This window comes from Neoarius graeffei, chromosome 14 (genome assembly GCF_027579695.1).
Source record: "Neoarius graeffei isolate fNeoGra1 chromosome 14, fNeoGra1.pri, whole genome shotgun sequence".
Taxonomy (NCBI): domain Eukaryota; kingdom Metazoa; phylum Chordata; class Actinopteri; order Siluriformes; family Ariidae; genus Neoarius; species Neoarius graeffei.
This window is the reverse complement of record NC_083582.1, coordinates 38899227-38912264: the sequence shown is the minus strand read 5'-3', so window position 1 is coordinate 38912264 and position 13038 is coordinate 38899227. Positions and strand designations below refer to the sequence as shown.

General features: G+C 39.7%; 1 protein-coding gene across 1 annotated transcript in view; it reads left to right on the top strand.

The window, feature by feature from the left end:
- Positions 1-13038, top strand: part of LOC132898181 (dynein axonemal heavy chain 9-like) — a 143031-nt gene that overhangs the window by 30837 nt on the left and 99156 nt on the right. Inside the window, exons 10-17 of the mRNA XM_060939623.1 lie at positions 922-1036; positions 1173-1241; positions 6622-6748; positions 9502-9757; positions 10997-11238; positions 11326-11461; positions 11580-11776; positions 12552-12976. Of these exons, the coding sequence (XP_060795606.1) occupies positions 922-1036; positions 1173-1241; positions 6622-6748; positions 9502-9757; positions 10997-11238; positions 11326-11461; positions 11580-11776; positions 12552-12976 (1567 nt within the window). The remainder of the gene's footprint in view (positions 1-921; positions 1037-1172; positions 1242-6621; positions 6749-9501; positions 9758-10996; positions 11239-11325; positions 11462-11579; positions 11777-12551; positions 12977-13038) is intronic.

Below are 13038 nucleotides of genomic sequence, written 5' to 3'. Positions count from 1 at the left end.
CATAATATGGATTACTACAGTTGTCGAACAAGGCTATTTACTGTATGTTTATTTTTTACTCTTTACTGGTTGATGGTGTCAAATGCATTAAGAAGGCAAGAAATTCCATTTTTGACAAGACACACCCGTTAATTGAGAAGCATTCCAGGTGACTACCTCATGAAGCTGGTTCAGTTAATGCCAATAGTGTGCAAAGCTGTTATCAAGGTAAATAGTGATGACTTTGAAGAATCTAAGAGATGAAACGTTGTTTTTTAACACTTTTTTGTTTACCATATAATTCCATATGTTCCAAAATGTTATTGCATAGTTTTGATGAGTTCAGTATTGTTCTACAATATAGAAAAAAAATTAAAAAATAATAACATCGAATTTGAAGGTGTTTCCAGACTTTTGTCTGGTACTGTGTGTGTGTGTGTGTGTGTGTGTGTGTGTGTGTGTGTGTGTGTGTGTATTTATATATATATATATATATATATATATATATATATATATATATATATATATATATATAAAGTAGAGTAAAAAGTCTCTGTCAGCCAACAACCAGTCTGTCCAAAAGGATCCAAAGGATACCACGGGTCCCAGCAGTGTAGATATAGATAATGTAGAATAGAAACATTTCACTCTGACACCCAACTTTTGAACATTATTAAAAATTTATTCTCGACAAATGTTTTGGCCTTCGGCACTACGACACTGAAGAAGGCCGAAGGCCGAAACGTTTGTCGAGAATAAATTTTTAATAATGTTCAAAAGTTGGGTGTCAGTGAAATATTTCTATTCTACATTATATATATATATATATATATATATATATATATATATATATATATATATATATATATATAAAACTTAAGGCTTTTGCACAGTACTGTATGTGTTAGGGTTTTAGAAAATTTCCCAAAATTTGTATTCTAGGTTACCCCCCAGTCAATAGGAACATGCCAGTGGTGGCAGGTGGATTGAAATGGGCCCAGGAACTACGTGAACACATCCAAAACTCCTACAACAACATCCGGTCCATCAGACATCCGTGAGTGTTTGTGTATGATTTTACATTTTCCAGCAAGGTTTGATGTTCGTCATGTAAGAGGCAATGCATTGTACAGCTCCTCTTGAACATTGAGGGGTTTTTTTGTTGTTGTTTTTTTCTTTTTTTATGTATGTAGATGCATGGAATCAGAATATGGAGAAAATGTCATGCAGAAATATGAGGAAATGATGTTGCTGCTTAAACGGTGAGTCACTAACATCCTTTCCTCCAAAATGAAAGGGAATTGCAGTGTCAGCTGCAGCTTGTCTCCTCTAGCTTATGTTTCATGTTTTCTTGATTATTGCCTGCATTATCATTACTTGCTGCACTCCCCCCCTTAATGTTTTGTCTGTTAATGTTTTGCTTTGTCTGCAAGCAAAGCATTTAGTTGTACATTCTTCATAACTGTTCTTTTTTTTAAATAATTCGCATCCCTGTTTACTGTATTGACTTCATCTTTGTATGGAAGCCTTTATTATAGATAATGAACTCTTATGCAAGAGTATTTTTGCAAGGTACACATATTTTTTTGTAAGGCCTGTAGTATATGTGCAACAATAAAAATACAGAGGAACCAAACAGAGACATCCAGTCTCTGCCTTTTTTATTTTAACCATCGAAATCATTTCTGCAGTACTTAAATGTTTGTCAAATACCGAGCTACTCACAGGGGAAGAGATTTCTTCGAGAGGATCTTTGTAGATCTAATAAGTGCACCGCATGGGAATTTCACTGCTGGACAAGCAATGCATTTCTTTGACTCCTTGCAAAACAGTAACACTTTCTATGAAGAACATATACAGTACCAGTCAGAAGTTTGGACACCTACGCATTCATAGGTTTTTTTGTATTTTGGCAATTTTCTACATTATAAAACAATACTGAAGACTTCAAAAGTATGGAATATCCATCCATTCATCCATTATCTGTAGCCGCTTATCCTGTCCTACAGGGTCGCAGGCAAGCTGGAGCCTATCCCAGCTGACTATGGGCGAGAGACGGGGTACACCCTGGACAAGTCTCCAGGTCATCACAGAGTATGGAATATACAGGACTTTGACTTGGCCATTCCAAAACATTAGCTTTATTCTTCTTTATCCATTCTTTGGTAGAATGACTTGTGTGCTTAGGGTCGTTGTCTTGCTGGATGTCCCACCTTCTCTTGAGATTCAGTTCATGGACAGATGTCCTGACATTTTTCCTTTAGAATTCGCTGGTATAATTCAGAATTCATTGTTCCATCAATGATGGCAAGCCGTCCTGGCCCAGATGCAGTAAAACTGTCCCAAACCATGATACTACCACCACCATGTTTCACAGATGGAATGCGTTTTTTATGCTGGAATGCAGCGTTTTCCTTTCTCCAAACATAATGCTTCTCATTTAAACCAAAAAGTTCTATTTTGGTCTCATCCATCCACAAAACATTTTTCCAATAGCATTCTGGCTTGTCCACGTGATCTTTAGCAAACTGCAGACGAGCAGCAATGTTCTTTTTGGAGAACAGTGGCTTTCTCCTTGCAACCCTGCCATGCACACCATTTGTTGTTCAGTGTTCTCCTGATGGTGGACTCATGAACATTAACATTAGCCAATGTGAGAGAGGCCTTCAGTTGCTTAGAAGTTACCCTGGGGTCCTTTGTGACCTCGCCGACTATTACACGCCTTGCTCTTGGAGTGATTTTTGTTGGTCGACCACTCCTGGGAAGGTTAACAATGGTGTTGAATTTCCTCCATTTGTACACAATCTGTCTGACTGTGGATTGTTGGAGTCCAAACTCTTTAGAGATGATTTTGTAACCTTTTCCAGCCTGATGAGCATCAACAATGCTTTTTCTGAGGTCCTCAGAAATCTCCTTTGTTCGTGCCATGATACACTTTGATAGATCCCTGTTCTTTAAATAAAACAGGGCGTCCACTCACACCTGATTGTCATCCCATTGATTGCAAGCACCTGACTCTAATTTCACCTTCAAATTAACTGCTAATCCTAGAGGTTCACATACTTTTGCCACTCACAGATATGTAATATTGGATCATTTTCCTCAATAAATAAATGACCAAGTATAATATTTTTGTCTCATTTGTTTAACTGGGTTCTCTTTATCTACTTTTAGGACTTGTGTGAAAATCTGATGTTTTAGGTCATATTTATGCAGAAATATAGAAAATTCTAAAGGGTTCACAAACTTTCAAGCACCACTGTGTGTATATATGGAATTATGTGATAAACAATAAAGTGTTAAAATGTTTCATATTTTAGATTCTTCAAAGTCACCACCGTTTACCTTGATGACACTTTGCATGCTATCGGCATTATAAGTCCAATTTCTTGCCTTCTTAATGCGTTTGAGCTCAAGCAGTAAATAATAAAAATACAGTAAATAGCCCTGTTCCACAACTGTAGTAATCCATATTATGTCAAGAAGCGCTCAGCTAAGTAAAGAGAAACAACATTCATCATTACTTTAAGATATGAAGTGACTTTTAATTAATAAAAATAAAGAAAAAACACTGAATTAGAAGGTGTGTCCAAACTTTTGACTGGTACTATATATTTTTCATATATATAAGTGTAGATTACTGACTGGCATATGATATTATTGTATATGAAATTATAAGTTGCATTTGCAAACTATAATTAAAGTGAAATATTTTAAACAAGAAAAAAAGTTTATTCAGCCAGTTGCGTTTCAAATGTTTTTCAAATCATTTTCTAATAATGTTTCTGGAATTAAAATGAGAAAAGTAGCAATGCAGGTCAATGTGCTGTTATATAACGTGATACAAACACTACTTATAATACTATTTGCAATAATTCATAAGGCTATAAATTATTGTTTTCTTAAGTAATTATATCAATTAATTATAATGCCTTATGGCTGTGTTATAATATGTTGTGAATGTGTTCATAGTTCATTATGGATCAGCAGTATTGGGCACGTTACTTTCAAAAAGTAATTAGTTATAGTTACTAGTTACTTTTCCCAAAAAGTAACTGAGTTAGTAACGGAGTTACTTTGTCATTAAAGTAACTAATGGCCGTTTTCCACTACCCTTTTTCAGCTCGCTTCAGCTCGCTTCTGCTCACTTCAGCCCGACACGGCTCGCGTTTCGACTACCAAAAACCAGCACGACTCAGCTCGTTTCAGCCCTGCTTAGCCCCTAAAACTCGCACCGTTTTGGAGTGGGGCTGAAGCGAGCCAAGCCGTGCCGAGTGAGGTTGGGGGCGTGAGCAGACACTCCCCTGTGCACTGATTGGTGAGGAGGCGTGTCCTCACATGCCCACACACGCCCCGCGAGCGCGCTGGGATCTGTAAACACCGCAAACCCGGAAGAAGAAGAATTACGAATTACGAGAATTTCTGAAGCCTTATGCGCCTCGCCTCATCTATACGCTCTTGCCAGTATCTGTCCGCGTTGTCGGTGACAACAAGCCACAGCACCAAGACCAGCAACACTAACGACTCCATGTCCTCCATGTTTATTGTTTACTATCCGGGTCGTGAGACTACCGCTTAAAAGATCACTGAATCAGTCAGAGCATCGTGGACGAGTTCACGGAGCGCAAGGCTCGTCGTATGCCCTTCAAATAATGCGCGCAGTAGGCTATTGGTGTTTTATTATGAGCCATGTACAGTATGTCGCCTAATGTTTTTTTGTTTCTGAGTTACATGTTCGTTTGAAGTACTTAATGTACAAAATAACATAGTTGCACCCCGTAGTGTTGAAATTGGTAAACACAGTGCATTCAGTGAGGTTTGCACCGCCCTCCTTTTATTTCTGACTCTTCCTGTCAGCGTTGCAACCTCTGAGCGCTCATTCGTATGCCCTTCAAATAATGTGCGCAGTATAGGCTATTGATGTTTTATTATGAGCCATGTACAGTATCCTAATGTTTTTTGTTTCTGAGTTACATGTTCGTTTGAAGGACTTGATGTACTAAATAACATAGTTGCACCCGGTAGTGTTGAAATTGGTAAACACCGCAGTTGCGGACATTTTGTAGCCTAAAATGATGTTATGATAAGCTTTAATAAAGGGCCCGGTCATTTGCCCCGCCCCCGGCCCGGCTCTGACTTGTTCCGCCACTGTCACTGATGTCACTGTTTGCGCTGCTTAACGACATCACATGACGTCCACCCACTTTCGCTAACTCCACCCAATGTGTCCACCCACTTCCAGCCAGCACGGTTCAGCGCGGTTGTAGTCGAAATGCAACTCCAACAGCCCTGCTCAGCTCGACTCAGCTCGACTCGGCACGGCACGGCTCAGCCGCGTTTGTAGTGGAAAAGCGGCATAATTACCAGGGAAAGTAATTATTCCGTTACATTTTGTTACCCCCCCCCCCAAAAAAAAAAAATCAAATTCAATTAGTGTAATCATAATAAAACTGAATGTTAAATGTGTTTAATGACTGAAATGGACACTTAACAGAACCAATCAGTAACATTATCTACACTATATTAATATTTTTGTGGGACAATGTGAGAAGACATCTATCAAATTTGATATATTTTTGTAGTTATTAAAATTGCTACTAATTACTGGCCACTGACGAGGACAAACGCTTTGTTCCTCGACATAATGTGCATTGCACGTAGACATTTTTGCCTTTTATTTCAAGTAATGAAAAGTAATGGCTGTATTTCCAGTGTGAAAGCGCAGTGCTGGGCTGACCGCTCGTCATCGCTGTGTCTTCTGATTGAAAGTGTGCGCAGTAGTGCAGTAGGCGTGGCCTACCTACGTATGTTGTCCAAATCTACTCTGATTGGCTTACTGTGCCGTTGTCTCGCGTCTCCCCGCCCCACACGAAAGCAGAGTAAAGAAAGGCTGAACAAGCAGATGCCAGATGAGAACAGCTTTAATAAAGTAACGCATAGTATTTTATTGTAAGTAACAGGAACGGCGTTATAACAATGTAAAAAGTAATTAGATTACTTGTTACTAAAAAAAGTAACGCCGTTAGTAACGCCGTTTATTTCTAACGCCGTTATTCCCATCGCTGTGGATCAGTATAGATCATTATAGCCCTCTCAGAAAGTAAAGATGGCACAATATTTTTTTCCAATAATGATACTGATGCTAAAAGTTTGAGTATTAGCCAATAATGATACCCATCTAATAATTTTTTTTAAAACATACAAAGCTTGAAAAAAATTTTTTTTAAACTGAAGCACTGAAAATACAAGAAAGCATACATAGCTAAAACCACAGCTTTTTTATTCAGTTAAACTCTTTCACACAAAAATCGCTGACGTTGCAAATATAATAAATTATAAAGTATAAATATAAAAATACAATCTCTTCATATGTATACATTTCCAGTTACGCTTTCCCAAATCCAATTTAATCCCCCCCCACCCCTTTATTTAACAAGACTGAATCAAATTCAATCTGCTTTTTTATGTTTTCTGATTCACCATTTTTGATGGTTTAAGCCTGATGCCAATCCTCGGTATCAAATTTGCGCCATCTTGAATATAAAGTAAAAACTTTATTAATGAAATGTGCCTAGTAGCAGTCTAGACAGTCTCCACCATTTTTCATAAGCTATTTTCTTCATGTCCTGTATTTACTTCTAGGTATTCCTCGAGGCTTTATAACAGATGGACTGAATCAGTGGGTGAAAAATCCCAGTATAATCTCAGCCAGCCCCTGATATCCAGAGACCCAGCCTCGAAACTTATCACTGTCAACTTCAGTCCACAGGTAATGAATTGTAATAGTCATGTGTACATGCAGTATTTCTAATTACAGAACTAATATTTCAAATCAAAATAATCAAAAAACAAGCTAAGTACTTGTTTCAGAAATGAAAAAATTACAAACTCCATTTACAGAAAAGTTGGGATATTTTCCAAAATGCAACAAAACAAAAATCTGGGATTTGTTAATTCACGTAAACCTTTATTTAACTGATAGTAGTACAAAGAAAATATTTTCAATAGCTTTACTGACCAAGCTAATTGTATTTTGTAAATATAAACGAAGTTAGAATTTGATGCCTGTAACACACTAAGAAAATTGGGACAGAGGCATTATTACCATTGTATTACATCACCTTTCCTTTTAAGAACACTTTTTAATCGTTTGGGACCTGAGGACACTAATTGTTGTAGTTTTGCAATTGGAATTTTTGTCCATTCTTGCTTGATACAAGACTTAAGCTGCTCAACAGTCCATGGTCTCCATTATCTGAGTCTCCTCTTCATAATGCGCCATACTTTCTCAGTAGGAGACAGATCTGGACTGGCAGCAGGACAGTCAAGCACACACACCCTGTGTCTACACAGCCATTGCTGCTGTAGCCTGTGCAGAATGAGGCCTGGCGTTGTCCTGCTCAAATAAGCATGGAGTTCCCGGGAAGAGATGTCACCTTGATGGCAACATATGTCTCTCAAAAATCCCAATATATGCCTCCATGTCAAGTGTACCTTTGCACACGTGCAACTAACCCATGCTGTGGGCACTGATGCACCCCGTACCATCATAGATGCTGGGTTTTGCACCTTTCTATGAAAACAAACTGGATGGTCGTGTTCACCTTTGGCACAAAGGACTTGACGTTTGGTTTTCCTGGAAACAAGCTGAAAAATGGACTCTTCTAACCACAGCACATGTTTCCACTGTCTTTCGGTCCATCTGAGATGAATTCAAGCTCAGAGAAATCGGCAGCCTTTCTGCCTAGAACGGATGAATGGCTTCCTCCTTGCATAATCCAGTTTCAGGTTGCATTTCTGGATGCAGCGGCCGACTGTGTTAAGTGACAATGGTCTTCTGAAGTATTCCCAAACCCATGTGGCTATATTTGTCACATTAGCATGATGGTTCCTCAGGCAGTGCTGCCTGAGGGCTCAAAGGTCACACATTCAACAGTGGTTGCCCTTTACGCACTGAGATGTTTATGTCTTTACACCAGTTCAGAAGTCGAGGTGTAATGCAGTGTCATTATCAGTATTTGTTTAGTGCTCCCCAATATCCATGTTTGTTTGGATTGTAGCCTGAGCTGAAAGGTTTTGTTGTTGTTGTTGTGTTTTTTTTTTGTTGTTGTTTTTTGCTCCATTTCCCCCAAATATAGACATAAATAAACTAGTAGCCTATTTAAATCACAACAGTCCTGACCAGGCAGTTACAGGGATAAATGAATAAACACTGTAAATGCATTCTTTATTTTCATTTTTACCTCTGCCAAGGAGGTTATGTTTTCGGTAGCGTTGGTTTGTTTGTTGGTTTGTCTGTTAGCAACATTACGGAAAAAGTTATGAACGGATTGCTCTGAAATTTTTTTCCAGAGGTGTGACTGGGCACAAGTAACAATCCATTAAATTTTGGCGGTGATCCGGATCACCTTCTGGATCCCGGATTTTTTAAAAGGATTCTTGGCGGAGGTCTGCGCTCTCCGAGTGCTTTTCTAGTAAAGAATGTGGTCTTTTTTGTCCCATGAGAGACATATTTGACTGTTTCTTTACTCCCTCAAGCTTCAAATCTGAATGCTTGCTTATGCCCTCACAGTTCATATCTGTCCGTTCACTTGCACCCAAATGAAAGTAAAAACAGTCAAACTTGCTTGACTTTTCTGTTGCTTCCCATTGGACCCTGTTCCTGATGCACATCTCTAGGCTCAACCAGATGCCACGTGAACCTTTCTAGCAAAAAAAACTGTGCTTCCGAATTGTATCTGTATTTGTATGTGTTTAGAACATGTTTATTGTTCAAAACCTCTCAAAATTGTTGCTTTAAAACAAACAAACAAAAAAAATCTGGATTTACTTTCTACCATCCCTCCATAACTCATCATATATTTCCATTCATGGCACTAATCTATACAATTATTCTTTCTTTTTGCTTTGCTTGTTTATTCTTTAATATTGGTTAATGTGTGTGTGTGGCGGCACGGTGGTGTAGTAGTTAGCGCTGTTGCCTCACAGCAAGAAGGTCCGGGTTCGAGCCCCGTGGCCGGCGAGGGCCTTTCTGTGCGGAGTTTGCATGTTCTCCCCGTGTCCACGTGGGTTTCCTCCGGGTGCTCCGGTTTCCCCCACAGTCCAAAGACATGCAGGTTAGGTTAACTGGTGACTCTAAATTGACCGTAGGTGTGAGTGTGAGTGTGAATGGTTGTCTGTGTCTATGTGTCAGCCCTGTGATGACCTGGTGACTTGTCCAGGGTGTACCCCGCCTCTCACCCGTAGTCAGCTGGGATAGGCTCCAGCTTGCCTGTGACCCTGTAGAACAGGATAAAGCGGCTAGAGATAAAGAGATGAGGTGTGTGTGTGTTAGCATATTAATATGAATGTCATTCTTTGACAGAACTGCCCTTATCCTCACACACAGATGTTTTTTTTTTTTTTTTTGGGGGGGGGGGGTTTGCATTTTTTTCCTGTAATAAAAGTGAAGATGTGTCAAAATGTATGGTTTTATAACAGCATTGTTACAGAAATGGCATTTTTTTAAATCTTGTCCTCTAGTTGGTGTCAGTGCTACGAGAAGTAAAGTACCTGAAAGCCAGTCAAGATGTGGATATTCCAGATCTTGCTGCAGATATTTACTCCAAAAGGGAGCTGCTCTGGCAGTATAGAGCTAACCTGGAACTCATGACTGGCTGGTACAACAAAGTGATGGAGACAGTGCTGGAAGTGGAGTTCCCTTTGATCCAGAACCAGCTGAAAAACATTGACATCAAACTGAAGGATGCTGAAGAGACCATCAACTGGACAAACAAGGGTATAATATGTTAACACAGGGAATGCAGAGTAAATAAGAAATATCATATTTTCAAAGCTGATTAGCCCTTGATCATTCCCAGAACACTTCACTACTTCAAACCAGTGTTGTAGTCGAGTCACTAAACCTCAAGTCCGAGTCCAGTCTCGAGTCCCCAGTGATCAAGTCTGAATCAAGTCCAAGTCATTAAAAAAAAATTTGAGTCGAGTCCACTATTGATCCGAGTCGAGTCCGAGTCAAGTCCAACATTCCAACCGCACCATTTGACGGTGGCTGTTTTAATGCCATTAACATTAGTTTGTTCCTGAACGTGACGTACGAACAGGTGAATGTGCATTTTCTTTGTCAGGGAGTGCGAAGTATTCTGTCCGAGATGGTTGGGAGACGGACGTAAGTGCAGAAGGTGTATTTATTAATACAAGTGAAGAGGGTAAACAATCCAGAACGGCAGGCAAAATCGTAAAATGGTGAAACAGGCAATAGGTCATGCAAGACTATCGTAGACTCAGCAGAATCAAAGACGAGAAACAGGAAATCAGGGGTCAGGAGCCCAAACAAGGAAAGAAGGCTTGAGTCGGTAACGTGTCAGCAATGCAACTCAATACTTTGCAAAGTAAGTGTGTTTTCACAGTTTTCGGCACGCTGATTGTGCCTTAATCCTGTGCAGGTGCGAGTCGTTTACGGCGCGTGTGCGAGAGTCCGCTTGGAGCGTGTGCTGTCTGGAGCGCGCCTGAGAGTCTATCTGATGCATATGTGACACTTTTACACGAAATTAGTACAAAATTAATGTCGATATAAATATCTTATGCCAAATTATTATGGAATGTTACAAAAAATAAAGAAAAAATCAGAGTCCTCATCTCCATTTTCCGAGTCCTAATGCAGTTAATGCATGAGTCCGAGTCCAAGTCATCAGTGCTCAAGTCATGAGTCCTTAAAATTAGGGTATGAGTCGGACTCGAGTCCGAGTCCTGGACTCGAGTACTACAAGCCTGCTTCAAACTAAGATTCAAAAACAGCATTTATTGTCACATAGTAGCCCAAATCCTTGAACCAAAGTGTCACTGACTGTTCTTCATTATTATGATACAGCAATTAGTCATTTTCTTTTAAAACTGCTTCATTTTTGGTACCCTCAGTGTCAAATTACAGCAGCCATCCAAGTCATTAAAAAGCTGGTAGCTCAGTCTGTTATATTAATAACTTCAGTCATGACCATAGCTCTTGTGTTACTGATAGGAATCTGGGAGTACATTCAAGATGTGCGAGAGGCAGTACACGATCTTGAAAAGCGACTTCAGAAGACAAAAGACAATGTGGAAGAGATGCAGAGCATCATGAATAATTGGGCTCATCCCATATTTGAGAAGATGGATGAAAAGAAAGAAACTCTGCTCAACTTGAAGGACAAGCAAGCGCACTTGGAGAAAATCTATGGCCAGATCTGTACCTCTGGAGCCAAGCTCCATTTGTTATTGAAGGTCAGTGATGGAGTAACTTCATAAGATAAGATGGTGGGTGTGTAGAGTTTACATCATATATATATATATTGCATTTTTTAAATTTAGGATAACTTGGCACTATTCCAAGCGGATCCTTCATCAGCTGAATGGAAGTCGTATGTGCAGTACATTGATGAAATGGTTATAGATGGCTTCTTCAAGAGCATTGAAAGCTCCCTCAAATTCTTTTTGGACAATACTGGTATGCTTTGTTTTTCTTATGAAAAAATAAAGAAAGAATCTGGTACGTTTGTGGTGTCCTGGTGTTTTGCTCATAGGCATACTATACTGAAATAAATTTGTTTAATGACCTACAGCAGATGAGACACCTGGCTTGACTCCACTTTTTGAAGTCCATCTAAGTCTTGAAGTTCCTGATATAGTCTTCCATCCATCACTTGAGTTTGGGGCTGCTGGTGGCTTCTATGATCTAGTGGAGGGTCTCATGAATGACGTCTACAAGATCTCTTCTCTGGTACCACGACTGGCTGAGTTTACCAGCTTTCCACATTACCAGGTACTGCCTTGTGCCTAATAATTCACTTCATCTGTCCTACAGCACATTTTGTGGTGGGTATATGGTGTAGAGAAAGTGTGACTGTATATAACAAAACTATTACCATCAAGCTGTAGGGCCTGGGTGGATAAAGGGCTTGATGTGGAACCAGCAGAGTATTTCAGCAGATCGAACCAAGCACAAAAAAATTGTTTAGAAGACGCTCTGAGCAAATGGAAAACCCTGGCTGTAGCTCAGCCCAGTTTTCCAAACATGAACCATGGTGACTTCTGTTGCAGACAATCACATGCATTTCCATCCATCCATCCATTATCGGTAGCCGCTTATCCTGTTCTACAGGGTCGCAGGCAAGCTGGAGCCTATCCCAGCTGACTATGGGCGAGAGGCGGGGCACACCCTGGACAAGTCACCAGGTCATCGCAGGGTCACATGCATTTATGTAAATTATTTAGAGGAAAGCAGAGAATCCTCTCCTGTCTACTTAGTGAAATGATGACATGGTCACAACTGTGCCAATGTGAAACAAAACATAATCCCTTTAAAATATGTCATTTTGACAGCTATGAAATAATAACTAATGGTTAAAGAGTAAAAGGTAACTGTTGTCACCACTGAGTCATATTACTTGCCTATCTGAAACTTTATTAGCAAAGAATTTTCTCTAGCTGGACCTATACAATTTTTATTGAATACCTCAGCTATAGATCTAACCAAAGTTCTAAGTAATTCACTTGAGCTTGTCTCTGAAACACGGACAATCATTGTCTACATACAGGCTGCCATGGAGGACATAACAGATCTTACAGCCATGCGTCAGCTTCTAATGGACCGAGTGCAGAGGGTCATGGCAAAATGTCGTGAGCACCGTGAAACATTTGATTGTTACCGCTACCTCTACGTTGCTGACCGGAAGGAATTTATGCGCCAGTTTTTGCTCTATGGCCACGTCCTCACGAGTGAGGAGATTGAGGCACATGAAGAGGATGGTGTCCCTGAAAACCCCCCAACCCTGGAGCACTTCCGTGAGCAAATAGATTCTTATGAGAGCGTGTATGAAGAAGTGCAGAATCTAAAGCCTGTCTGCGTGTTTGAAGGCTGGATGAAAGTGGATGCACAGACCTTCAAAAGCGCTCTGCTCAATATTATCAAAAAGTGGAGCCTTATGTTCAAACAGCATCTTATGGACCATGTGATACACAGGTACAGTATCTTTCTGTTTCTGATGGAATTTTTTTTACGTTAATAATAATAATATAAGCTGA